The following is a 27164-nucleotide window of genomic DNA, read 5'->3' as shown; positions in this document are numbered from 1 at the left end:
TCCGGCCCGCCGGAGTGGGACAGCCGCCCCCCCCCCGCCATGCCCAGTGCGGTGCAGGAACTTCCGGCAGCATGAGAGCCAGGCCGGGGGGGGGGGCACCTCTTTGGAGTGCTGAGCGCTGGCAGAGGAGGAGGTGTGCGCCCTGGGGACCCTGGTGCAGCCAGGTGGTTGGCCTAGGGCAGTGGTGGCGAGCCTTTTAGAGACCGAGTGCCCAAACTGCGACCCAAGACCCACTTATTGATCGCAAAGGGCCCACACGGCAACCTGAATACTGACCTGGTTTTACTTTAGAAAAAAGAACTCACACATTGACTTAGGATGATCCAAACAAAGTAAGGAAAGCAATCGTTTACTTAACATTATTTGGCAGAGAATTCGACACTTTAATGAGGGTCTGGGCATGGCTGGGGCGATGGCATGTGTGCCCACAGAGAGGGCTCTGAGTGCCACCTCTGGCACCTGTCCCATAGGTTCGCCACCACTGGTTTAGGGGTTGCAAATGGGTGGGAAAATTTTGTTTGTCTTTAAGGTGTGCTGCCAGATAGCCCCCTGACTTTTTACAAACCCCCCCCCCCAATTTAAGGAATCCTGGCTACGGGCCTGTCTTGAAGCGCTCGGTGCCCCAGAGCTGGATGCCACACTCCAGAGCACTGGGATGCAGCCCTCAATCATATTCACTGTTCTTGCAGCCGCATCACACTGCTGGCTCAGGTGACTGACTGCCACCCCGAGATCCTTTTCGGGTGTGCTCCTGCCCAGCCAGGTATTCCCAACATCCTTTCCACACCCCTGTGCATTCAAGTCTTTTGGCCCAAAGGCAGAACTTTGCATTTATCTCTCCTGCATCTCACTGTGTTTACATTTTGATTGACATTTCTGCGGCAGGCTTGCGACAGACAGACTCTGCTACCATGGCTGCGCTTCTGCTTACTTTTATTTCTTTCAATTTAGTTCTTTCAGTTTATATCCTCCTCTTCCCACAAGTGGGCTCAGGGTGGGTCCCTGTCAGCTAGCTGCCATAGAAGACTGGGAGGCAGTTGGTTTCCCCCCCCCCTCCCCTGGCATCTGCGCATGCCCTATCTTCCCTGTGTATGATCTTGTCTCATGCATTCCTGTCTGTAAACGCTAGGCAACGCTTATCTGCAAGGTTAACAGGTGTGTGGGGGAGCTGCTTTGCCAAATGTATAATGAACTGCACCGTGTGAAGCTGTAATTGTTTAGGTTTTAAGGAACGTTGCTTCTCAGGCTTTTGAGCGCGTAACCTGGAGTCTGCCCGCTCGGCAGGAATGGAGATTATTGGTTATTACCCTGTTTGAATGTCTTACATTATTCCTTGCCCACCCTGGCCCAGGCATTCTGGACAATGAACTTGTTCCTGCTCTATCATAGCTTTAATAAAATACTACTTTGCCTAAACGTGTATTGGATTAATAGCTGTGGGGGACCGGACAGTCACAAGAATAAATTATAATCGTTAAAACAGTTGAAGAAGTAAATACCAGAACAATGAAAACAGTCAAAACAGTCAAGAGGCAGGCATTGCAGCAGATCACACGCTCAGCCGGGAGCAGCGACGGGGCTGCAGCCAAACCCTAAAGATCTTATTCATGGCAGCGTAACCTTACCAGACTCCAGCAGGGAAGCCCACTGGTGGGTGCCCACCCCCTCTCCTCCACGGATGCCGCCACTTGGCTCCACTGGGAGAGCCAGCAGTGTGCCAGGATCGGGGCCTTCGGATTGGGCTGCCGGTGTGGATGCGCCTTCCTTGACTTGTAGCGGCTTGGCCTACTCAGTCCCCCGCCTGCTCTCTTTCAGAACTGCCTCCCACAGGCAGGGAGCTGCCTGGCACTCACGCACACGCCTTTGGGCCCATCGAGATCGGGATTGTCTCTGGCAGGCGTCCCCAACACAGGGCCCGGGGCACCACGGCCCTCCCCGACACCTTCCCTGCTGCCACTGAGCGTTTTGGAAAGTGGGTGGGGCTTCACCAAGCAAGGCTTCTAATTGACCGCTGGAGACTTGAGTGACTGCGCAGATTCCTTGGCTTTGGCCACCGCAGCCCTAGGATCTCCCCGAAGCCGCAGGAGCCGTTTTGTAGCAGCCGTTCTGCGACTGTGGCCACCGCACAGTCAGGACTCCTAAAGCGCCCAGAGGCTCCAAAAGGCTGGGGACCCCTCACCTACCCACACTGGCAGCCAGTCCTCCAGGGTCACTCCCAGTTCCTTCCAACCACCTCCCGCCTGGTCCCTTTAACTGGAGATGGGGGCGGAACTGAGCCTGGGACCTTTGGCACACCCAGCAGAGGCTCTACCACTGAGCCACAGCCCCTCCCCTTTATTCCCTCCCCCAGCCGGAAATGTTCTTTGGGGTCCTCCTTTATGTTGTGGGCTTTCCCCTACTTGACTTTCATGAGCTTTTGAGTTCTGACCGAGGAAGACTACCCAGAAACAAAACAGCCATCCACTTGGGTCAACATCACTCACAGAATGATCCCTCCAATGAAAAGAACTGAGAAATGGAGGACAGAAGCCGACGTTTCTTACAAGAAGTGAAAATACCACCATCAAAACGACCCCTGCCCTACTCTCCGTAATGCAGAAGGTGGACTTGTGAGTGAAGACCCTAAAAGAACGCCCTGCCTTGACGTTGCTTGGGTGTTAACAGGCCAGCAGGAGGACCTGTCTCTGATCTGCCGGGAAGAGGAAGGGTCACAAGGGCTGGCCTGGCATCCAGTGGCCAGACCTTGCGTTTCTCTGCTGCTGTGGCTGGTGCTCCTCTCTACTTCTGGCACCCTGGGGTCTAGAACAGCAATTCCCAAGCTTCTGGGAACGGAGACCCACTGAAGACTACGGCAAAACCCATAAAACTAGAAAACGCAAAGCAAACGTCTTCCTTGACAGGTGCCAATTCTAACAGCCACCCAAGGCCTCAACACCCAAGTTGTCACTGCAGTCGCTTCCTCCCAAGCGTCCCTTTAGGACGAGGCAGACAGGCACGGGCTGAACTCACCTGCTCCCAACACCTGCAGCAGCCGTCCAGGCACAAGAATGCAAGCCTCTTCCAGGTTTTCCTGGGGAATAAAAAGCTCCGGCTAGGATGGGCCTTGGGATGCTTTGGCTGAGGAGAAAAGGCACTGCCCGGCAGTCGGTTATACGGACATGCACAGACACCCCCGGGGGAGGGGGGGCGGCGCTCAGATGCTAGAGGCAGGTACCTTGGGAAGAAAGTGCTTGAGAAACATTGGCCATTACTTGGCCTCAAGGAAAGATGCCGGCTGCTTCACACGGAGGAAAAGGAAAGTACCTCTAGAGAAGTAAAATAAAGTTTAAATGTGGTGTAAACCGATGTCAGGATTTATAGCTTAAAGGGTGCACTGGTCAAAGAGCAGAGGTGCCCATATGCTTTAAAGATACTTCCTCTGCTTTCCACTGAGGAACAGACAAAATAAACCGGGGGGGGGGATCATTCCAATTCCCTCATACGGGCCCATATGATTGAGCTAAATAATGCAGCGGTGCCTATAGGTTTCTTGGCCCAAGCAGTCTGTTCTGCTTTTTAAAGCAAATTTCCTCTCTGAAAATGAGACAGCATTGATGGTTGAGTTTCCTCCAGAGGAAAGGGGACTGAGCTCTGTTCACAAAGTTAACTGAGAAATACAAAATCACTGCTTTTTTCAGGACATCCTCAGTAAATGTCTCCAAGGCGGAGGGAATAAATTAACAAGTCTTTGCTGGTCCCCAGGTAGTCCCCTACAGGGTATGAGAGAGACCCGTTGGTAACTTTGATTTGGAAGTCTTGTCCCTTCAGTTAGGTTCTCGCTAAATGTTAAACTGGAGCAAGGAAACCTCTGCTCCGCAGGAGATGAGACCTCAGAACCGCTTTGGCTTCCAGACTTGGTCCAAAGAAAAGGCGGAGGGCTCCAGACATCTTCCTTCCAGGAGGGTCCAAAGTTCTGCACGTGGTCCCCCTTACCCCCCCTCCCCTCCGTGTATGGGCTGCGAACGGCAGCAGCATTGCCGGAGAGATGAGAAACTCGAAGTGACTTCAGTTTTGAAAATATTTATTGGATATGTGGCATTATACAACCTGGAAACTTTCAGAAACTAGGATTCCCTACAGGTGGCTTTTACACCTGAGCAGCTGCAAATGAGAAGGCAGAAAACCAGAGTGGGAGGCAGAAGATGATGATGATGGCATCTGGCTTTGCAGAGGGAACTCCCATTTGGCACAGGCATGAAACACTAAACAGAACTGAAAGGTCATCAGACAGAAACGGGACGTACAGAGGAGATGCTCCACAGGCCGGGACGGCTCCAGTGCCAAGCAGAGCCCTGCAGAGGGCTGTCGGTACCAGGTGTCCAGGCACGGGGGGGGGGGCTGTGGCTCAGGCAGGCCCTCGGGGAGCAGCAGGGGAGGGGGAAGGCTGGAGGCCCACAGACAGCCACTGAAGCGATGCAGAGTAGTGCTCAAGGGACCGAGGGTGGCTTCATGGGTCCTCTCAGGCTCCAGACTGAATGGCTCTGCAGCTCTTTTGTTGTCGTTTTCCTCGCATATTTGTAAGTAATTCTGAATGTGAATCTTTGAGCCCCTCCTGTGTGAGCTCACAAGATACTTTTAAAGCCAGCGATACAGAATTCTGCTCTGGGGAGAGGCGGTGGATCAGCGGTCAAACACGCCCTTTGCACGGCCACCTGGCTCAAGGGCTGCCTTCAGAATAGGAAGGCCAACCCAGAGACCTGCCTGGTAGCAGCTGCTGCTGCTGGTGGTCAAAGCTGCCAGTGCCGGCTTGGGGCAGGGGGACTGTGAAGGGAGAGACGTAACACCATTGTCGGCAACGACCCCCCTGAAGCAGCAGGGATCCAGAGTCTTGGCCACAAGGTCAACCTGGGGCTCTGCAGACTCACACGACACTTGCGTGATAAACTATCAATTCCCTCAAATCCAGCCAGGAATTGGGGGGGGGGGCGCACACCACGGTTTCTGGATTCAAGGGTAGTTACATTCAGCAGCTTTCTGAGAACCCTCTCCCCTGAAGGAGTCTCTTAATGGCACTTGAGTCTAAACAGTACTGAAAGCTCAACCATTTAAACTGTGCAGACAGGATGTTTTAAAAAATCATTGTTTTACAGTGGAATGCGCTCAGGGTAATGGCTCTAGCAAAGCGGTGGTTTGAAGGATCTTCCTTCCTAAATCCGCCTCGTGACGGTGGACCCACCAAATCAAGAGGTTCCGACATAGATTCCCTCACGTCTGAAAAGAGCTTAGGTGTGGCGAGGGGGGGGGGGGGGGTAAGGGGTGGAAGGCTGTGCCTCTGTCAAGCAGGAGAAGAAGTCAGACCTTGGGGCAAAGAGAAGTTTGCTTATTGTGGTTAAAACTGCCCAGAGTTCAGTCTTCTGAGGGTGACGCTGCAGGAACGGCCTGGATCTTATCAGGCAGGTCGCTGTGTTGGTCTAAAGCAGCAGAACAGAGTCCAGACAGGCACCTACAAGACCAAGAAAGTTTAACTCTGGGTGTCAGCCTTCGCGTGCATTCAGACACCTGAAGCTGATACTGCAAATTAAACTTCGTTGGTCTTAAAGGTGCCACTGGACTCACACTTGGTCCGGATATTAAATTAGGGAACCAGACATTCAGTTGAGCGAGCACATCCAGGTTGCTTACCCGTGACTGACATTCCCCAGAGGTGTTCTGCAAAGTCACCCTGTGGGCTCCACCTCTGCCCCGAGCACCAGTGAGTGAGACACTTCTGCGGCAAAGGGTCCTGTGGCTCCCCTGGGCACGCCAACGCCCCCCCGGCCGAGTGGCACACATCTGGCGGGGAAGAGCTGCTCAGACCTTTGCTTGGAACAAGGTGGCGGGGCTCAAGGCACCTCTGCGGCAAGGGGGAGGGCGGGCGGGGTGACTCCTTTCTCATTGCTTGCGTGCACGCACACACCCATGGGCAGAAGAGTCGCCAGGTGACCTGCCTGGTGGTAGGGACACCTGACATCTAAGGCCTCACAAAGGTGGGGAGAGAGCTGCAACCATGGGGCTGGCATGGGGCCTGCCTCTCCCAGAAGCTGCAGAGGTTGCCGCTGCTCTCCTGGAGTGAGCGCTGGCGGGTAGTTGTCAGCAGCAGCTGTGCGCCAATTTGTAACAGTCGGAGCAGAGCTGGCATTGAGGGGCTCGGCTTGGCCACAGGACACAAACAGCCTGAGACCCTTCCGGAAGAAGGCCAATCTGCCAACATGCAAAGCGGGAGCCTCACAAATGTCCACAGAAAGTCAGGAGATCCTGGTGAGGGCGGACCCGGGAAACCGTCTTGGTTAAGAAAATTACCTCTGCAAAGTAGACAATGTACGAGGTAACAAAATAACTAAAAGAATGATGCAAATGGTACCTCCAAACTTTTCTGTATTTGTGTTTGTTATAAAAAAACTATGGGCTAGCTCACACTAACTCAGCTTAGAGAGAACCCTGCTCTGGATGGAGAACCAGTTTCCTTGTTGAAGACAGAGTCAGGTGGGTAGCCATCTTGGTCTGAAGTAACAGAACGAAGTTTTGAGTCCAGTGGCACACGAGAGCTGATCACCAGAGATTTAACTCGTTGGTCTTAAAGGGGCCACTGGACCCCCAGCTGTGTTCTGCTTTCCTCCGTGTGAAAGAGGAGGCACTGAGGATTGAGCGGAGATGCTGGCCTCACCAGTGTTATCAGAAAAACCAAACAATAGGGACCCCAAGCGTATATAATGTATAAAAGAAACAAAAACACAAGGGTAGACCATCAACAAATATACAAATGTCAAAAGTTGCCGGTAGACACAAGCCTATTGAGCCATAGGAGAACCATGGATTCCATTTGAGATATGAGCTGTGCCTAGACTATTGTGGAAATCTGGTTCCATTTTTCAGCCGTGTAACTGAGGAAGGATGTTTTGAAACGTCTGGCATACCTGGGAAGGACGTCTTTCGGCCGCAGCAGCTTCTTTGTTCTTTGGGACATCCTCTGCCTTGTTTGTGGGCTCTGAGGTCCTTTGGACACGATTTCATGAAAGGATTCAGAGGAATCTCTCGTTGTTTATTACCATTATTGTGACCATTATCTTTTAATTGTGACCACCAATTCTACTTTATTTAGTGATGTAATGTTACCATGTTTCAATAGACTTGTGTCGACTGGCAACTTGTGAAATCTGTACATTTGTTGATGGTGTACCCTTGCGTTTTTGTTTCTTTATATAGTGTTATTATCAGAAAGGCTGCCTTGGCAGAGTCAAAGAGTCGAGTGTTTCAGGCTGCCGGCAGTCAGGATCAGCGGAGGCCTGTAAAACACCGCTCGGGCAGCAGTGGAACAAAGAAACAGCTTTTTAAAGAAGGGTGCAATGTAGGCAAGATTACACTGAAAGAATAAACCCTTGCGAATGCTGGAATAAGTATTCCAGCCCTGAAATGTTGCAGTGGACGCCAATACTGGAATGCAGCAGGCAGACAACCACGGTCCTGTTTGGTAAAGACGCAGCAGCACACGGATAGTTTCCTTGAGTTCAGAAGGATCAGTCGCCTGAAGACCAAAGTCGCTGATCCTGGAGTGGGCTTCTACCACGCCACACAGCGCGTTCTGGCCACGTCACAGTGGAACGTCGCTACACGGCTATTTTAACTGTCAGCCGCCTAAAACAGGACTCTAAAGTGGCACAAAGATATCCTAAGTAATAAGTAAATAATACCCTGCCTTGACCTGGATGGCCCAGGTTGGCCTGATTTCATACGGCCCCCTGATTAGTCCTTGGATGGGAGACCCTCTCCCCCCCCCCCAGGAGACCCAGGGCTGCTACTCAGTCAGGCAATGACAAGCCAGCTGTCCCAGGCGAGCCGGACCTCATCAGGTCTCAGAAGGTCAGCCCTGGTCAATACATGGATGGTAGGACCCACCAAGGAAGTCCAGGGTGGCTACGCGGAGGCAGGCAAGGGCAACCCACCTACCTCTCCTTGCCTTGAATACCCTACAGGGTTGACACAAGTCGGCTGTGACTTGAAGGAACTTTCCCCTGCCAAATAATACCATTCCCAGGACCTGGGATAACAGAGTCCATCCTTGAAGGAAGCCGAGAAGAGTCCCCCTTGGCACAGATAAAGAAGCTCTGTTAGCGAAGACTGGTGGTGTGAGGAGGAATGGGGGGGAACACGTACAGAGAACTGGCTATCTTGTGATCTGAAAAGGCATTCCCCTCTGGGGAGCACCTGGTGTGCTACTTGGGGGCAGTGTTCCCTCTGAGCTGAGTGAGTGTGAGCCACCCCACAGTCTTTTAGCCTCCGGCTCACACATTTTTGTTTCCGCTCGGGAAGGATGGGGCTCCAGAACAAACTAATTCATGCAGCAGCCAAACCGCTTGCTCATAACTTCAATGCCAGGAGCTCACAAAGTAAAATATTTGCTCACAAGACTCCACAGCTTAGAGGGAGCATTGGTTGGGGGCATTCAGCACTTGCTGCCGAAATGAAGATATTCACACCTGGTCCATGCATACGTGGGGATCCATTCCAGTCCAATAAAGTGAATGCCACTGGAGAAGTTAGGGTGGTCGTCCCCCCCCCCCCCCCCCCCCTGGGGGGGGGGGCCGGGGGGGAGGGGGGGGAGAAATGGCAGCTCTCTGCATTTAAAGGGGCCCCTTTAAGAGCAGGGAGCTGGCGTTTGGAAAGAGGAGAATCTCCCGGGTGGCAGAGAGATCATGAGTGTCTGTTGAAATTGCATTGAGTGGGTGGTTTAGTATTTTGGAAGTTTGAGGAGAAAAGCAGCATAGAAATGCCCTAATAAATACATACTTTGTGAAAACTCGAAGGTTGGTCAACAGTAGAAGAAGGAGAGAGGAGATTGGATTTATACCCCACCCTTCATTACCCAAAGGTGTCTCAGAGCGGCTTACAAACTCTTTTCCCTTCCCCTCCCCACAACAGACACCCTGTGAGGTCGGTGGGGCTGAGAGAGCTCTTAACAGATACTGCTCTTTTTCAATAACAGCTGTGCCAGAGTTATGGCTTGCCCAAGGTCCTCCAGCCAGGTGCAAGTGGAGGAGTGGGGAATCAAACCCGGTTCTCCCAGATTAGAGTCCGTGCACTTAATCACTACACCAAACTGGCTACACTACACAGTACTGACAATCAATGCTCCCCCTAAGCTGTGGAGTCTTGTGAGCAGAAATCATTCTTTGTGAGCTACTGGCATTAAAGTTGTGAGTCAGTGTCATGATCTGTGAAGGACTGGGAGACAAGGCCTAGAAGCCTAGGCCCCAGGAGACCGGTGTGGGAGTGGAAAGCAGACAGCCTACGATCCCCAATGCTTAGCGACAGTTGAAACCAATCGGTGTCCAGGGATTGTGTGAGGAGATTGTGACTTATACTTTGGGGGCTGTGGAACTGCGTTTCTTTACTCTCACAGAGTTAAGCTGATGAGACAGTCTGGCCTGAAAGATCCTTCACTTGGGACAGAGTGTTTACAAGCACAGGCCTGGTATAGAAGGCTGTGGGCCTTGAATAGTAACCAGTCAAGTGAAATAGGTAGCCGCACGAGTTGTTTATTTTACCTTTAGACACTGTTCTATATTTTAAACACTTTGTCTCGTTTTCAGTGCCCCATTACTGTATTAATAAACCATTTGTTTAATGTTCTCTGCCTGGTCATCACGCCTATATTTCTTGGCTTAAAAGGGGCATTTTGGTTGGTCTTGGGAGGGTACTCTGGGCCTTCCCGAAGGACCCTAAGTCCAGAGTGGTGGCAGAGGAAGGCGGCAACCCACTAGGGGACATGACAGTGAGCAATTTGGCTACTGCATAAATTAGTTTGCTCTGGAGCCCCCTTCCTGAGCTCAGACAAATATGTGTGAGCTGGAGGCTAAAAAACCATGAGCTAGCTCACACTAATTCAGCTTAGGGGGAACACTGCTGACAATGTACATTGCCTCCTGTGCAGTGGAGATATTTGCAATATTATGGAAAGCCTGAGATATTTTGGGGGGGGGGAGTCTTGCAGGGCTGCAGAATTGAACCATATCCCTTTGGCTAAAGCAGAAGGAGCGTCAGCACAAGAGTGACCACCCAGAATCTCCTGGGCAGACAGAGCTGTTGATGGCCCTCAGGTCTAAGATGGGGACATGGCCAACATCCTTCTCTGGAAGGAGAAAATGACAGAATGTTATAATTCCTAGCAATCCTGAAAGGGTGCGACAACCTCTGTCACACTTAACAAGACCAGGTTTGAGTGAGTCTTATCAGAAAATTTCAGACAGGGCAAGCGAAGTGAACACTGCTCCATAGCCATTCCCTTCGGGAGTTAAGATTTGCACAGCTTGAGTGATTCTCCCCCCCACACAAACTGACGGAGCTGACTGGACCCTGGGGAGAAATCTGCCGAAGGAAGGGGGAGCCAGGCCAGAGTCCGTGAGGGCTGCCCCACAGGAATGTGGAAGGCGGCTTTGCTGCGAGTCCTTGAACCATTCCCTCTGCTTCTGCCATCTGGTAGAACCTGGAGTGATTCCCATGGCAGGAACAGTTGATCTCAGCTTCTGGACACGTTCCAGGTTGATCAGCTGTTTCATTGCTAAAGAATCCCCCTCCCAACCAACAACAGAGCTCCCATTCTGTCCTTCGTCTAAAGTGGCCAGGCTGACGGAGCAAAGCCTGACATGTTTTCTTCTCAGGGCAACGGAGCTGCCTTCAGGTCTTTATCTGCCGCACTGGTGAGGCAGTGCCTCCTTCTGGGCGAGCAAAGCCAGGTCCCTTCTCGTCACAGGGAAGGGAATCTTCTCCCGTGGAAAACACAGTGATTGAGCAGCACAGGCGAGAGCCGCGAGGAACAGAACTTGCAGCTCATGAGGCTGACTGTTCTGGCTTGTCCTTTGGGGGCGGAATGGGGCTCCTGGGCCAAGGTCACCCACTCCAGGGTCACCCACTCCGCTTCCATGGAAAGCCTAGGAATTTCCATGGAGGGGAGCGGTGGCACAGAGGATTTATCCTCTGGTTACAGTAACATCTGAACTGAACAGAACTGCTGTCAGTTCTAGCACGCGCTGGTGTGAGCTACCAGCCTTGTCCCCAGCTCGCCGTCCACCCAGCGGTTCGAAAGCTTCGGCGAGTAGATAAAATGGGTACCACTCCTTAGAGAGGGTGGGCACACTGAACCTCCTCGCTGGGGGGAGGTGTTAGCCAGCGAAACGGAATGTCCAGCTCGGAAGCCTGGAAGGATCTCTTCGGCATTAAGAAGCCTGCAATGGGCCAATATGGCCAGGCGGTGGCAGTGCGACGCTGCGACTCGAAGCAGTCCTGGAAAAACTGACGTCATCAAGCCAAGCCGAGTGAATGACGTCTGGAACACGTCTAAGCCTACAGCGGAACAAAAACCCTGTCGGCTGCAAACATGTGCAACTTTAAAAGATTTATATGTTGTCCTCCCTTACCCCCTATGAATCATTGTTAGTCCCTTGTTAATATGTGTAACTGTAAATCGCTCAGAGCCAGCAGCTCTGCAGGATTGAGCGATTAATAAATCGAAATATATTATTATTATTATGGAAGAAGAAAAGGGGTTTGGACCCCGGCCCCCCAGAGCCTGACACTCTGACTGCACCACCACACTCGCACAGAGACTGGTATTAACATGGGGGGGGGAACCAATGCTCCCTCTAAGCTGCGGAGTCCTGTGACTCTCCAACACAGGGAACTTTCCCTCTTGAAAGCTTCTACCCCAATAAATCTTTTGGTCTCTGCAGTGCTGTTGGACTCAAACCGAACTGCTCCACACAGAACGCTTTCTAGGAAAACGTCTTCTAAGAAGCCAACCAGACTCCCGGTGAAAAATTGCTGTCGTTTTCATCCCCGCCCCGTTTGCTGCTCTCATATGCAACTGAGGGGGGGGGGGGCCTTTGGGCAGCCCAGCGAGGTTAGGTTGACATTTGGCAGATCTCGTCGCATTTCATATCTGGGCTGTTTTTTAAAAAGCTGGGGGTGTTTTTAGTCTTCTTCTAGTGAAAACGGAAAATAGGCTTTTTAAAAAAACAACCACAGTGGAGTCTTAATGACAGCAGAATGGAAGCATCCCTAGGCTTGGAGATACCAAGTTTATCATCTCCAAGTCCAAAATTCTGCCAAAACCATCCCAAAATTAATTGCTCCTATTATCCACCCAGGCAGTATTTGAAGGGACCTACAGAGAGCTTGGCTGATCCACTCAAGTCACTGTCTACCACCACTTGGCTGACGGGAGAACCCACAGGGGCAGGTGGGGGACAGGCCAGATGTGCAGCCTTACTGAAGGTCATCTGTGGGGGAGGGGGGGGGAGGCTGACAGGCTCCTGCACGCGAAGAAGAACCCGGGAGGACTCCGCTTCCTGGCGCAGAGTTTGCGTTGCAGTCGGCCGCTGGCTCTGCCTGCCTTCTTCCCTTCCCCCAAAAGGCCCTTGCAGTCGACAGACCAACAGTCATCTCCTTTCCTAGCTGGTTATGTAAGAAAAGCCGACTTTGTTCTGTGTGGGAAAACACGACTCTCGCCAAGAACTCCCGTTATCGTTTTCACTCAAAGAGGAAACGGCAAGGTCCTCGCCTGCCCTACAGCGTGGTCCAAAGCAGAATTGGGACCAATGTTCCCTCTAAGCTGTGGAGTCTTGTGAGCAAAAATTCTACCTGGTGAGCTCCTGGGATTAAAGTTGTGAGCAAGCAATTTGGCTACTGCATAAGTTAACTTGCTCTTGAGCCCTCCTTCCTGGGCTGAGACAAAAATGTGTGAGCCGGAGGCTAAAAAACAGTGAGCTAGCTCACACTGACTCAGCTTAGAGGGAACACTGGTTGGGACCTCCAAGTCCACTGGAGTCAGTAGGCTCAGAAGGGTTAACACTGCTCAGCATCGCTCTGCAGCAGATACACCAGAAGGGGGGAAGGACTTGAACATTTCATAGACACACAAGTATTAAGCAAAACTGGCTTTACTCAGACAGGCAAACCCAGGTACGTGGCTTGTTCTTCCATTTCCTTATTTTACGTTTTTAATATCGACTTCCATATTGCTATGGTGCCAGTTTGTCAGCCGAACTACGGGTGAGGATGAAGCACCATGACTGGAATGCTGGCGAGGTATCGTTTGGCCCTAAAAGCACGTAGTATTTGGCCCCCAAGTGCGGCTGTAATATCAAAACACCAGTGGCCACAACACCAGTCACATCAGAGAGGAGAGTGGAGATTTTTCACTTCCAGCTGCCTTTAATTTCAGGCAGCTAAGCCAAAATCCATTAGTCATTTACCCTGGACAATCGCAGCTAATCTCTGCTGCCCATTCACTGCAAACGAGGCCTGTGCAGGTGGTGAAGGGCACATAAGTCTCTCTGAAGGCAGCGTTTCCCCCACGCAACACAATACTAACTGCGGGCGGGGGGGGGGGCAGGAGGCAATTTGTAAGAGGGGGGCCAGCGGCTGGTGACCCCAAAGGCCACTCTGGAACCGGGTGCGGAAGTAGCCTACACCCCTGAAAAGAGCAAATCATCCTCGGAACTGGCATATGGCGGATGGCTTTTCCCAGACTCCTCGACATTTGGGAAATAAGCTCCAGCACTGGAAGTCGCTTTAATGCACTACCGGTTACAAATCTGATGTAATCTCAGAGATTATGTGTACATTTATCCGATGCAGCTTTTGCCATTGTTTGTATCGTCAACAAAACATGTGCGGGCTATTTATAACCCAGCAGTTGTGTTTGGAGGCCAGCCTCAGCCCACTTCCCCTCAGCAGGCTGCGTGGAGGCAGCAACCGCTCCTGTCCCTCCCGCCCGGAGCCCAGATCTCGGGGCCTCGTTTTGCCTTTCCCCTTGATGCCCTCAGCACAGATCGGAGGGCAGCTATCAACTGCCAGACGTCTCACAACCACATGCCACACCAGAGGCGGATTTCCAGGAAAGTCGGTCTTCACGGAGTACCGGCAGCTGGCAGGCGTCTGAACAGAAATCTTGCCTCAGCAAAATTAAATTACTTCCAAATCACTTTCCTCTCTTGCACACACACCCTCCCCCAAACCATTCCACCACTGCAGGGCGAAGGACTGAAAACTCTGGAACAAGGAGAGGCTCCTGCCTGCATACTGAATGCTGCCTCAGTGCGGCAGAGGGCCTCCGTCTCGGCATCACTCTCGGAGAGACTCGGACCCTTCAGCCCACACCTCGTGCGTCGCTGCATGCGGGGCAGTGCATGCCGTCTCGAGGAAGAGGAGCAGCTCTTCCAAACCAAACACAGGCATTCAACACAACTGTGACAAAACCAAAATCGTGCATAGGTGTCTAAGAAGAGGAGGAGAAGGAGATTGGATTTATGCCCTGCTCTTCACCTGGAGTCTCAGAGCGGCTTACAATCTCCTTTCCCTTCCCCTCCCCACAACAGACACCCTGTGAGGTAGGTGAGGCTGAGAGAGCTCTTTTGAGAACTGCCCTTGAGAGAACAGCTCTGAGAGAACTTGTAACGGACCCAAGGTCACACCAGCAGCTGCATGTGGAGGAGCTGGGAGTCAAACCCGGTTCTCCCAGATTAGAGCTCCTAACCACTACACCAAACTGTCTGAAGAGGCTTGCTCAGGCAGCGCTCGAAGCAGCTTCCCGCCATGGCAGATCACAGGCTCATCTAGCTCAGTCTCTCCAAGTGTCAGCAGCAGCTTCCCAAAGCAGAGATCTTGGCTGGTGTCGCTACCCGAGAGCCTTCTCAGTTGCCCCTTCAGGTGTGGGAAGCCCAAGCCAGTTTGTTTCTTGAATGACCCTGGCTCGGAGGGGAGCCCTTTCTCCCTGTTTCCACAGACGGTGGCGCTCAGCCTTGAGGGGGACTCTTCCCGCGCAGCCCACTTTCCACTCACACAAGACCCCTGTCTTGCAACGAGCAAGACGGGCCCAGCACTAGAGAGGAAGGGGCTCTACAACCGAGGAGAGCACAGTGGAGATGGAAGAAGAGGTTCTGATCCAAGCCACGGATCACGGGACTTACATTTTAAACAATCAGGTCCTGAGAAGTGGCCCATCATCTCCCCCTCAAATGGCTAGAACTCGAAGGTGGAAGAAAAAGAAAGGGCACAGCCCTACTGAACCTGGGTCCTGCACTGGGCGGGGGGGTTGGGCTAAATACAACCCTTCAGGGGAAAGGAGGCACAGCCCTGCACATGCTGGAGGAGGTTTTGGCATTCGAGCGCAAGTTGACAGTGTTTGTCAAAGATTTACAGAGAGGTACACTGTCTCACTTTCCCTCTTTGAGAGAGTTCAAAGACATGATACGATAAATTTGGAATATTTCAAGTCTGCAATCACTGCAATGCAAAGCTCGTTTGGGAAACGATTCTGTGAGTTCAGGGAGGAAAAAAACACATTATCCTTCCCTGTCACTCCCCTGGCGATCGATCCATCCCTATTGAATATGACTGCATTTGCAGGTGTAAGTCAACCTGATCTTGAGATGGAACTGGCCGATTTAGCTGACAAAGATATATGGGTGTCCAAGTTCAAATGCTTGACCGCTACTCTTGAGGATGTTGCCCGTCAGAAGGCAATTTTGGCTCAGAATCATAAATGGAGTGATATTGAAAACCTTCCCAAACAGGACAAACTTGTATTCGAAACATGGAATGCCATCCCCAACACTTATATAAACATGAAAAAGTATGCATTTGGAGTCCTGTCGATCTTCGGCTCCACATATGTATATGAGCAGGTCTTCTCCAACATGAACTATATTAAAAACAAATATCGATCACGCCTCACAGATGACAGCTTGCAAGCCTGTGTAAAAATGAAGGTGACGTCTTACAGCCCTGATGTGCAGACACTGTGCACTGAGGTTCAGGAGCAAAAATCCCATTAACCAGGTAAATTAAATATTTGTTTTAAATGTCGCAATGGTTTTACGGCTCCCGGGTTTTTTTTCCGTCGGAAACGGGTCCAAGTGGCTCTTTATGTCTTAAAGGTTGCAGATCCCTGGGCTAGACGGTCTGTATGGCCCCTTCCCACTCTGATTCTATGGAACTCTGATCCAAGGCCGACAGACGGGCGAGGGAGGGAGGGAAGGTCACATGCAGGCAGGCAGGCAGGCAGCCATCAGGCAGGGTCTCGAGGTCTGGAGCCAGGCGTGTTTGATGCCTTTCAGTTCGTTAAGGCTTTGGCTTTTTTATTACTTCCGGTTGTACTTTATTACTGCTAAGCCTCAAAGCTGTTGCTTCAAAGGCCATTTTGGAGCCTTCAGCTCACGTGAGTGCAAAGTCAGCCGGAAGTCTGGGGTGCCTCTTTGCCCTGCAGGGCTCGTCTCACTTCGGCTGGCTGGACTTCAGCAGAGGCTCCCCCGGGTACGTCTGACGGAACAGGGTGACCCGGTAACAGAGGAAGCGCCTAGAGCCCTAGCTTGCGCCTCGTCTGATAGAGGACACCGCCTTCCCTTCCCTTCCAGGTTAAATGAGGAGGGCCAACCACTACACTAAGGAAAAAAACCCCAAACAAACAGCAAGGAGCAATGGATTACACCGTTGCACAAGTGCGCTCGGATGTGTCACATCAGCAAACTCCTCCCTGCTTGCCAAAGACTCCTTCAACTCTCAGTCCACACAAGACCTGGTGCCCTTGAGCAAAACGGGAGCTGCAGCACAGCTCGTGAAGATCCGGAGAACGACAGACGCACCAACGCTGCCACGCCCTTCTCTGCCCGTCTTCTGGGTTACTGAAACTGGCAAGCAGGACCGCCCATTGGGCAGCACGGGGCTTGCAACAAGGCACCCAAACCCCAAAGGGCTCTCTCTTGTCTCCCCTCCCCTGCTTTGTTTTCTTCACATCCAGCCCAATTAGGAGAACACTTTTGCCTTATTTTGGTCGGTCACAAGAAGAGGTGTTTGTTTTGGGATTTCACTTCGGATCTGTATGACCCGAAAGACATCCCTGCTGCAGTGACAGAGACCACCGGGCTGCATCGCGGAAGACCAAGGGAGGCGATCCTTCTCAGGGGCCTTAAATGGAACTCTGGTAAGAGGAGACCACCACCACCCCAACACTCCACAGATGGCTGTGAGAGAAACCTTGCCCCCTCCTCTGGGGGGGGGAATATTTCAGTTTTTTAAAGTTACATACTTTACCTAATTTGCAAGGGAAACAGAAAAACAGGTTGCTTACCAGTAACTGGTGATCTTCGAGTGGTCATCTGTGCATTCACACCAATGGGATCTAGTGCGCCTGCGCTGGATCTGCCGGTGCTGTAGCAAGCTCTTTTAAAAAAGGATTTTCGTGCCCAGTCCCTCTGGGCATGCGCAGGAGCCCCAGTGCGCATGCCCAGAGGGGCGGGCGCGGACATGCTGCCAGTTCCTACAAACCGCCGCGTATCAACTCCTAATAAAACAGGTAGAAGAAGACAACAGCGGGGCAGGAGAGCGGGTGGTGTGAATGCACAGATGACCACTCGAAGATCACCAGTTACTGGTAAGCAACCTGTTTTTCTTCTTCGTGGTCTCTGTGCTTCACACCAATGGGAGATTAGTGAGCAGTAGCCTACCTGGAGGTGGGTTTCCCCAAGACAGAAAATACAGTACTTGTGACCGTCCGGAGGAGTCAATTTACTCCAACTTTGGCAACGATTTAAAAATCCCCACTTCTTCGATTGTTTTGTCTTCCTCTCCATAGACTGAGAGTTAAACAGTCTAAACGGCAAGAAGGGTTGGTGGTGGTGGGGGGGCAATGGCCCAAAGGCCTGAGGTAATTTTACCTCCCGACAAAAAAAAAAAAAACTCTCCTTTTTAAAAAAATACAAGAAAAAGGACAACTGAAGGAAAACTGAGAGAAAAAAACAAGAGCTAATCGCTAAAAAGCGACAAAAAACAGCGATCCAGACCTCTCGAAGAAAGGGTCTGCTCAGTGCGGCAGTAAGGAAAGAACTGGCGGGATGTCCATGCCCGCCCCTCTGGGCATGCGCACTGGGGCTCCTGCGCATGCCCAGAGGGACTGGGCACGAAAATCCTTTTTAAAGAGCTTGCTACAGCACCGGCAGATCCAGCGCAGACGCACTAGATCCCATTGGTGTGAAGCACAGAGACCACGAAGAAGATCTATGCATTTAAAGAGCCATCCCATTATCAGTATACTGTCTGAAAACACTGAAAGAGAGCCAGTTTGGTGTAGTGGTTAAGTGCGCGGACTCTAATCTGGGAGAACCGGGTTTGATTCCCCACGCCTCCACTTGCACCTGGCTGGATGACCTTGGGCAAGCCGTAGTTCTGATAAGAGCTGTCCTTGAAAAAGAGAAGTTTCTGTCAGAGCTGTCTCAGCCCGGCCTGCCTCACAGGGTGTCTGTTGTGGGGAGGGGGAGGGAAAGGAGCTTGTGAGCCGCTCTGAGACTCCTTCAGGTAGTGAAGGGCGGGGTATAAATCCAGTCTCTTCTTCTTCTTCTACCTCACAGGGTGTCTGTTGTGTGGGGAGGGGAAGGGAAAGGAGTTTGTGAGCCGCTCTGAGACTCCTTTGGGTAGTGAAGGGCGGGGTATAAATCCAGTCTCTTCTTCTTCTTCTACCTCACAGGGTGTCTGTTGTGTGGGAAGGGGAAGGGAAAGGAGTTTGTGAGCCACTCTGAGACTCCTTTGGGTAGTGAAGGTCAGGATATAAATCCAAGCTCTTCCTCTTCTAAAATTGCCAGAGTGTTCACGTGGACTAGGGTGAATTGCTTTGCTGGTTTGGAAAAGTCAGGTGTGTGTGTGTGTGTGGGGGGGATATCATCGTTTGACATTTTCTTGTCCCTCCTCAAATGTAGTAGACAAAAGGCTTTTCATTGGAGACGATGGACAGACCAAGTCCCCAAAGATCCGTCAGTGAAACTGTGCTTGCCGCCCTCCAGAGAACGCGGCATTCCCTACCTGGGCCACCTTCTTGATCAACGGTGCCTTGTGCTTCTCTATCTTCACAACATTCTCCCACTCTCAGATTCCTCCATGGTAACTTCTCTAATTAACACTAAAACTTGTTTTGTTTCTGTTTTTCAAAAAAAAAATTTGCTTCTAAAGTAAAATCCTGCCCTCTTGAAGGTCAGAGATACAGCAGCCCAGCCTCTGTGCCCAGCTCAGCAGAGGCAAATTAGATAACCAGAGGGTGACAACGTGCCTCTTTTGGATATCACTAATGTGGTTTCATTTGTCCTAACACAAAAGTGATTTCTAAGGATACACAGCAACATTAAGAGATCTAAGGGGCTTGAATGCACCACATTTTTGCGGGTACCGCTGTCAAACAAGGAAAGTGAGATCTGACTTCCCCTGGGACCATGGACAGGTAAATTTTGAGCCATTCTAGTAATCTCAAACGCACCTTTTACATACATGACCCAGAGCAAAACACAGTGCCTGAAAACAGCCAAGTTTCCAACCAACATCTGCCTGATTTGTGGACAGACAGGACAGGACACAGGGTCCTTTTCAGGACAGAACCTCTCTCCTGTCCTAGTGAAAGCAATGTGCCATGAGCCACTAGTTCCCAAACTCAGACAAAAAGGCATGCGGAGCTGATCTGACTCAAGAAAGAGCTAGACTCAGGAACAGCCCCCTCCCCAGTTGGGGAAATTGTGCTGTTTTGACTGCTAGCTTGTTTTAATTGTTCAGATTCCTCATGGCTAGAACTGTGACAACTGGGAAAATAGGAACAATTATCAGGTGAGAAGTTCAAGTGGCCCCTACGTTCAGTTAGCCACAGGCTGATATTCGTGCCCTTGGATGAGCAAGAGGGAAAAGGAAATCACTGCTCGCCTGGAACACTCATTCCATTTCAGAAGGCCTGGCAGTGGCCTTGAACGAAGCCAGTCCTGCCGTAAGAAGCAGAAACAAATACCCTGATGGTTACCAGGGGCAAAATAGCAGAAACCAAGGGGGAAAAAAACTGAACCTAACAATAAACTCCAAAACCAAACAAAGGTTAGTGAAAAGGAGGGCCAATATTAAAACCTTTCCATAAAAAATAAAAAGAGGTACATGTATTTATTAATAATAACAAATTTTAAAACATATATAGAGGCCCATTTGCAACCAATGTATATAAAATATTATATAACAATATCCAGGGCTTACAAAGTTGACCTTACGCGTTTCGGCCAAATAGGCCTTCTTCAGAGGTCATACATAAGTGGCGAGATAATTATATTTACATAAACACAATCAATAATATATACAAAGTATAAATTCAATGAGGACCATAAAGCAGATTGTTCAAAAGTAAAATCACCAGGCACAAGGTAAGTATGCACATAAGGCCTTTAAAGTGCAATCACTAGCCCAGTGATTATAAATTTGTGGTCCAAAAATGTCCTTCTTTGATTCTGTTGCCACAGCATTCATAAGTAAAAAGCAGTGTCTTTTGAACAATCTGCTTTATGGTCAACTTTGTAAGCCCTGGATATTGTTATATAATATTTTATATACATTGGTTGCAAATGGGCCTCTATATATGTTTTAAAATTTGTTATTATTAATAAATACATGTACCTCTTTTTATTTTTTATGGAAAGGTTTTAATATTGGCCCTCCTTTTCATTAACCTTTGTTTGACCAGGGGCAAAATGACACCAAGACCTCCTGAAATGATGAATGCCCGCTCCACCCAAGAAGAGAAACAAAACTTCCCGACTGGACTCATCTTTCCCAACAGATGGGCTCTGGACTTGCAGCCACAGTAAAGACTGGCTTTCTTCTCTCCCTCGCGTCCACATTTTGAGAGGTAAGCAATGAAGTCCCTCTAAGTGCAGTGATGAAGGGTAGGTACTCAGCCTGCATTTGTGCTAGAAATTTGCTTCCCCCACCCAAAAGCACTAGCAAGGGCTTGTCAAGGAGGAGAAACACATTAAAACGCTGTTTGGAGCGGCTATGACCTGCGATGCAACGATGTAAGAAATGGAGAAGACTTTGAGCCTCTTCACTCCAGGGATGCACCTGATGTGTCTAAACCTGAAGGGCTTCAACTTATGCAAGACTGGCATGACTGCAAAAGGAAAGGAAATGAGAAAAACTAGAGCTGTCTGACTGGGCCCAAAGCGGTGAAATTATGACCTTTGTGCTATACGCACAAGAAGGTACAAGATGAAAAGTTCTTGGGAACACAAATTCACACATGCCATCGCCAACTTAAGAGGGCTCTGAGAAAAGCATATTCTTTTAACCTGTCATATTCCAGAACAGCCAGGTCAGAGTCTTGCAGCAGAAGTCGAGTCCTGCGGCAGACGTGTCCTGCAGCACAAGCTTTGGAAGGTTGGCGGCTGCTCCTGGAGTATCTGACAAAGCGGCCCCCCCAACCCGCAAGGGCTCATGCCGACAACAAATCTGTGACTTTTTAGGTGGCACAAGGCTCTTGCTTAGCTTTTTAAAAAAAACCCTCTAAACTTATACGAATGCAGACCAAGTACTCTCTTCCCCTTCCGCCCCTCTGTGGCAGATTTCGGTTTCAATACAGCATCTTTATGAAATAGTTGGCTACACTGGGGGTGAGCAACCTTAGCACTGCTCCAGGCATGTGCCATCTAGACAGGACAGTACAAACAACTGCTGAACAGCCACGACAGACTGCAGAAGCAGCAGCTCCCGGGCACGGCAGCCAACGCCCCAAACCCCTGCAGAGAACGCAGAAGGGTGCGCGGGCCAAGCGGCTCTTGATAGCCCAGGGGTTCACTAACCTTTGCCATCAATTCTGCCCGGGCAAAAGACTAGATAGGACTGCAGAGACACCTGGAACTGGGTTTCGGATTATACCAATCAGTAGCCATTTAAATCCTAGCATCTGCACAAGAATGGATTTAAGGGCGGGGATGAGAATTCTTGCACCCAGAAACTCAAAAGAATTCACCCGTGCAGGAGTAGAAGAACAGAACACCCAAGAATAAGACTGGCTACGCGCTTGGTTCTGGAGCATGCACAGGCACAGGCACACACACCCACACCCCAGGCTAGCACCAGGCCCTGCCACACCATCAAGGGCCTCCTCGGTGAGGGGCACATAACATGCTCCAGTGTGCGCAGGGACACTTTAGCCCGGTTGTGGCCGAAGGAACAAGTCCAACCACCCTTCCTGACCAGCACTGCAAATCAATGCTGCTCACTCCCCCCACCCCACCCCACCCGGAGACGATCCTGCGGTGTTGCCATTTCTCTGTCCTCCACAAGTCCCCCCTCTCACTGTCTCTTCATACGAGTCTCAGAAAGATAAAAGTAAACATGCATTTGTCCGTGTTTACATACAAAAGGCTATATATATATTCCCCCCCAAATGGATCTGCAATAGCCAAAATAATAATAATAATAATAACCCCAATACACAATGTTTGTGAGAAACAATACAAATGATATAGCCACGGTTTATCGTCACTTGAACGCATTCATACCCTCAACCTACGGTTTGCCTTTGTGCCTCGGTACCTAAAGAGGGAGTCCAGCAGGATCTGTCTGAAGGCACTTTGTTATCTCCTCTCCGCTGAAAGAATGTGGCAAAGAGCGAGAGGGCGAGAGGGGCATTGGCCCGGCATGGCTGTGATCCACCCAAGGCAGGCAACGACTTGGGCAGTGGGGAAGGTCTCTCTCTCTCTCCTGCCCCCCCTCCCCCACCCCTCGGAGGACTGCTCGGCGTTCCTCGGGACGGAGCTCTCACCCACTCCGCGCTCCGGGGCATCCTCACACGCTCCTCGAGCTGTTCAGCTTGGTCAGTTCGTTGGCCTCCTCGAGACCAGCCTCCGCACAGTCCTTTTTCTCACCAAACCTATGTCGGTCGTCCAATTTCACAGGTTCTTTTGGGAGCTTCTTGAAATAGGGCAAAAACTCTGCGTTGTGGTCGTGCGCGTGGGGCGCCTTGTCCGAGTTCTGCCCAGAAGGCAGCAGGCCGGTGATCTCGTCGGTCGGAGACCTCCCGATGCTGCCGTCCACCTGGACGCGGATGTCGGGAGAGATGGACAGCTGGTGGTGGGGGACAACCCCACTGTCCGTGCACCTGGGGTACAGGTAGGTCTTCATCTGACCTTTGCCCTTCACGTTGACTGTCCCCCTGTAATCAAAGTCGTGCCCCATTTTGCTCAGGACGCGGTAGCTCTCCTCACTCACCTGCACGCGGCACTCCACCCCCGTGGTGTCCATCCGGCTGGCGATGTTCACGGTGTCCCCCCAGATGTCGTACAGCAGCTTGGTGGTGCCGATGACCCCCGCCGTCAGGGGCCCGTGGTTGAAGCCGACCCTCAGCTTGAAGTTGAACCACAGCATGTTGTTGTTGAAGTCGTCCACCACGCGCATCATCTCCTTGGCGAACTCGAAGAGGGTCTGCAGGTGCCCGTGGGGGCTGCTGCCGTCCTGGGACTGGGAGGCATTCAGGCCAGAGGCAGCCATGTAGGTGGCCCCAATGGTCTTGATCTTCTCAATGCTGCTGTAATCCGGCTTGCTCAGGAGCTCGTCGAAGTCCCCGATCAGCTCGTTCAGGACCCGGTAGCATTCCTTGCCGCCCTCGTAGTTCTCCTCGTAGAACTCGCTGAAGTTCACGATGCTGGCAAAGATCACGCCGCCGCTGTCGTGGTTTTTGGAGTAGCTCTGAGAGACCTTCAGCTGCTCGGCCACATGGTAGGGAATTATGTTCCTCAGCAGCCAGTCCGCCTGGTCCCTCATGCTCTGGATCTTCGTGCGGTGGAGGTCGGCTTCCACGTCGCCATGGTAATGGAGGCGGTAACTGACTTCGAACTCCCGGTTTAAGAACCAAACCAAGAGCAGCAGAAGGAAGAAGCCCAGAATCACCTCCTGACCAATCAGGTCCGCCGGCCTCCTGAAGTCCTTGGAGGTCGTCCTGTTGCATGGATTGTTTGGGGAACTGGAGTCGAGCAAGACAAGAAAGAGAGGGAAGCACATGTTAGTGCAGAAGCATCTCTGCACATCGTGTGTATACCGCAAGCGGGATTTTAATCTTTTATTTAAATCAAATTTCTGGACCTTTATGACCACAGCAATAAGCTCAGCAATATGTTATATGCAATCCATAAAGCACTCTCCAATGCTAGGAAGAAGAATTTTGGATATTTTGGCTTCCAAAAAGAAACCCCAGAAAATGTCTGTCCATCAAGGTACCTCCCTTTAGCCAGGGTAATGCCTCTCTTTTGAACCAAGCACGCAGATTTAGAGGTGTGCTGGCCCAGCACGAAACAGATTTTTTTAGAAAAAGGAATGTGCTTTTCCCCACCCCAAGGACCCTTTTTTCTTGACAGAAAAATCTGGAAATTTTAGAGAGCACTGAAAAAAAATTTTTTTTTACTCAAAACGTGTTACATGAAAAATCTTTATGTAAGAAAGCATACAGCATTTGATGATTCCTTAAGTATACTGTGGACATGCAATATTGTCAAGATTTTTTCCCTTTAAATGTAAACAGTTTTGGCAACACGGAATATGCCATAATGTGTTCTAATGACAATACCCTAGAAGAGTTCAACCCTTCAGCGTTGTAATTTTAATTTCATATCCAAGTATGTCCCTATTGTCACTCTATCATAGTGCTTCTCTCCAAATAACACACTAATTTTGTTCAGTACAGAGTTCATTTGCTCTCCCCCGGCTCTCGGGTGGCAGAAATTAGGATGTGTGCGATGGTCGCATAGGGGGGCTTGAAACGCCTCCTCAAGTACTGGGCATACTTGCAGTTTTTCATATAGAAAACACTATTTTATACTTCTAAATTCCACAGATATTCCAAATAGTTTTTAGTTTATATGCTACATTATCAATATTGTATTTTATGTTGTTAAATCAGCAACATAAATTTAGGTTTGATAGGAAACTATTGCATCTATTTCAATTCCTACCCCCACCCCCATGGCATCAAAAGTTCTAGAAATTTCACGTCCTTACACAGATTTTCTTGTCCATCTTTCAAAAACAACAAAACAACAATCAATTGAGCAAGAAAGGAAGGATGCAGAAATGGGCACAGTTAATCCCTAACTGCAGCTCTGTACCTGAATCAAAGTGGGCACTTTCTGTTGAAATGAAGCCCAAATGTGACATAACAGAACTCGAAGCACACGGAATCCAACAGCAGAGGAAGACGGACCGTTTCAGACAGCAGTGAGTGCATTATTCACAGAAGAGCTTTCATCAGAGCAAATCTCAAACGGCAAAACTCAGACACTTATTTCGACATAAATTACCCTGAAATCCAAGCGATCTCAGAACTGGCGAGCCAGTTTTAAGTTGGAGCTTGACAGCGTAATAAATCATTACAAGCGTAATAAATCATTGAGGCTGTGGAGAAATGCCTTGCCTCCTGGAAGGTTGGCAAGTAGGCTTTAAAAATTTCTTCCTCTGAGTGTGGGGGGGGTTTTTTTTATCTCATGGCATTCCAGAAGCACCTGAGCTACCCCTCTTCGGAAAGGCTAATGGTTCTGGCGGAAGAAACGATGGGATAAGACAGCTCATCCCCCCTTCTCCAGGGAGGAAACAGAGCGTGGAAGGTGCTGGGCTATACCTGCCCCAGAGACAATCCCCAGGAATGAGCTGGAGGTTTCCCAGAATGCCCCAGACTGCACCTGGGTGTCCCAGCGTCTGCCTGTGTGACCTGGGTGGACCAGGTCAAAAGGGGCGGAGAGAGTGATGTAAAATGGGTGGAGTCAGGGGTTTAATAAAGTGCTGGCTCCCAGAGGGAAGGCTCTCTTGGTGCTGGTCCTTGGAAGAGAACAGACCACTGAGCTCTGGTCTGCAGGCCGGGAGCCATCTTTTAACCATGCGGCTTGGCTGTCCGTCCATCTGCAGGGAACCTAAGGGTAATGGGACATCTTTAGAACATTTTGCAACCCTTTACGCTCTACATTCCCACCTTATGGTTAACATCAGCTAGGGTATGTTTACAGAAGAGGGAAAGAGGATGCGTTTACAACCTATAAAGCCCTTAATGGCCAGGGTCCAGCGTACCTAAGGGATCGCCTTTCCCCATATGTTCCCCCAAGAGCGCTACGGTCAGGGTCGCAGCACCTACTGATGGTTCCCAGCCCCAAGGACATCAAGCTGGCTGCAACCAGGGCCAGGGCTTTTTCGGCGGCGGCTCCTATCTGGTGGAACAAGCTCCCAGAACAGATTCGGGCCCTGCGGGACCTGGCGCAGTTCCGCAGGGCTTGCAAGACGCAGCTCTTTCACCAGGCCTTTGTATAGGAGCCGCCGCCACCACTGTACCACCACCGAGCTGCCATCTTTGACGGTGGACTAGATCTGGAGGTGAGCCGGCCCTGGGCAGACGCCCAGACGCCTAGGTAACCAAAGAATGCATGCTGTCAGGTTAGGTTAATGACTGAACCCATCTTGGACTGAGAAAAACATTTTAACATCAAGAGCACCGCACTTTACTTAATGATTGTTTTTATTGTGTAATGATTGTTTTATGATGTTTTAACTGTTGTTATGGCAATTGCCCTTGTTGTAGCTGCCCTGAGCCTGCTGGGGAGGGCGGGGTATAAATCGAACAAACAAACAAACAAATAAATAAATAAACAAACCAAGTTTGCGCGAGCTGATCTGTTGTGGTGATTAAGTGTGCTAGAACTTACTTGCTAATAAATCATTTTTGATATTGGATGTGGACCTTACGTTTCTGTGCCGCGTGGTCCTCCAATGGCTCAGACGGACATGCTGATTTCCCAGAGGAGCCCCCAACTGGGAGAGAAGCGGTCAACGCACTTGTTGCCAACCCACCAGGGGGAAACCCAAAGTTGCATTTGGTCCCTGTGGTAGCCAGGCGCTGAGTAGCAGGAGACTCTGAGGCCAGGCCTCAGAACTGGGAAGGGGAGTCAGGAGACGGTCCCTCCTAGCAGGAAGACCCCAACAGGACAGTGGTGGCAGCGGTGCCCTGGTGGAAGGAAGTGGAATAGCTCCCTCCATGGAGTTGGCAACCCAACGGAAGCAGCAGGCGGAACGGGGTCTTTAGGAAAAGCAGCAGGCCCGTTCCACCACAGAGGCCAAGGGTCTGCTACTGGGCTCAAGGTAACTTGAAGCTTCCTGCACCAGGGCCCACTCTCCCTCAGTTACTTGGCAGTAGGTTTGCTACGCCAGAAGGCAACGAGATCCAGAGCCTTATTTGCCCAGCTTTGGAAGCACAATCAAAATAATAATGATACAAATACATCAAACTGGGTCTTTATCAGGAGAGTTCACTGGCAGCCCCCCCAGGG

At 50.6% G+C, this 27164-nt stretch overlaps 1 protein-coding gene across 1 annotated transcript in view; it reads right to left on the bottom strand.

Moving 5' to 3' along the window:
- Positions 1–22250: 22250 nt before the first annotated feature.
- ADCY9 (adenylate cyclase 9) overlaps positions 22251–27164 on the bottom strand; it is a 43793-nt gene continuing 38879 nt past the window's right edge. The window contains exon 12 of the mRNA XM_015409888.1: positions 22251–23824. Coding sequence (XP_015265374.1) covers positions 22651–23824 — 1174 coding nt within the window. The 3' untranslated portion in view covers positions 22251–22650. The remainder of the gene's footprint in view (positions 23825–27164) is intronic.

Source organism: Gekko japonicus, unplaced genomic scaffold (assembly GCF_001447785.1).
Source record: "Gekko japonicus isolate JY-2015 unplaced genomic scaffold, Gekko_japonicus_V1.1 scaffold78, whole genome shotgun sequence".
In the NCBI taxonomy this organism is placed as follows: Eukaryota; Metazoa; Chordata; class Lepidosauria; order Squamata; family Gekkonidae; genus Gekko; species Gekko japonicus.
The sequence above is the reverse complement of the archived record's forward strand: the minus strand, read 5'-3'. Positions and strand labels throughout refer to the sequence as shown.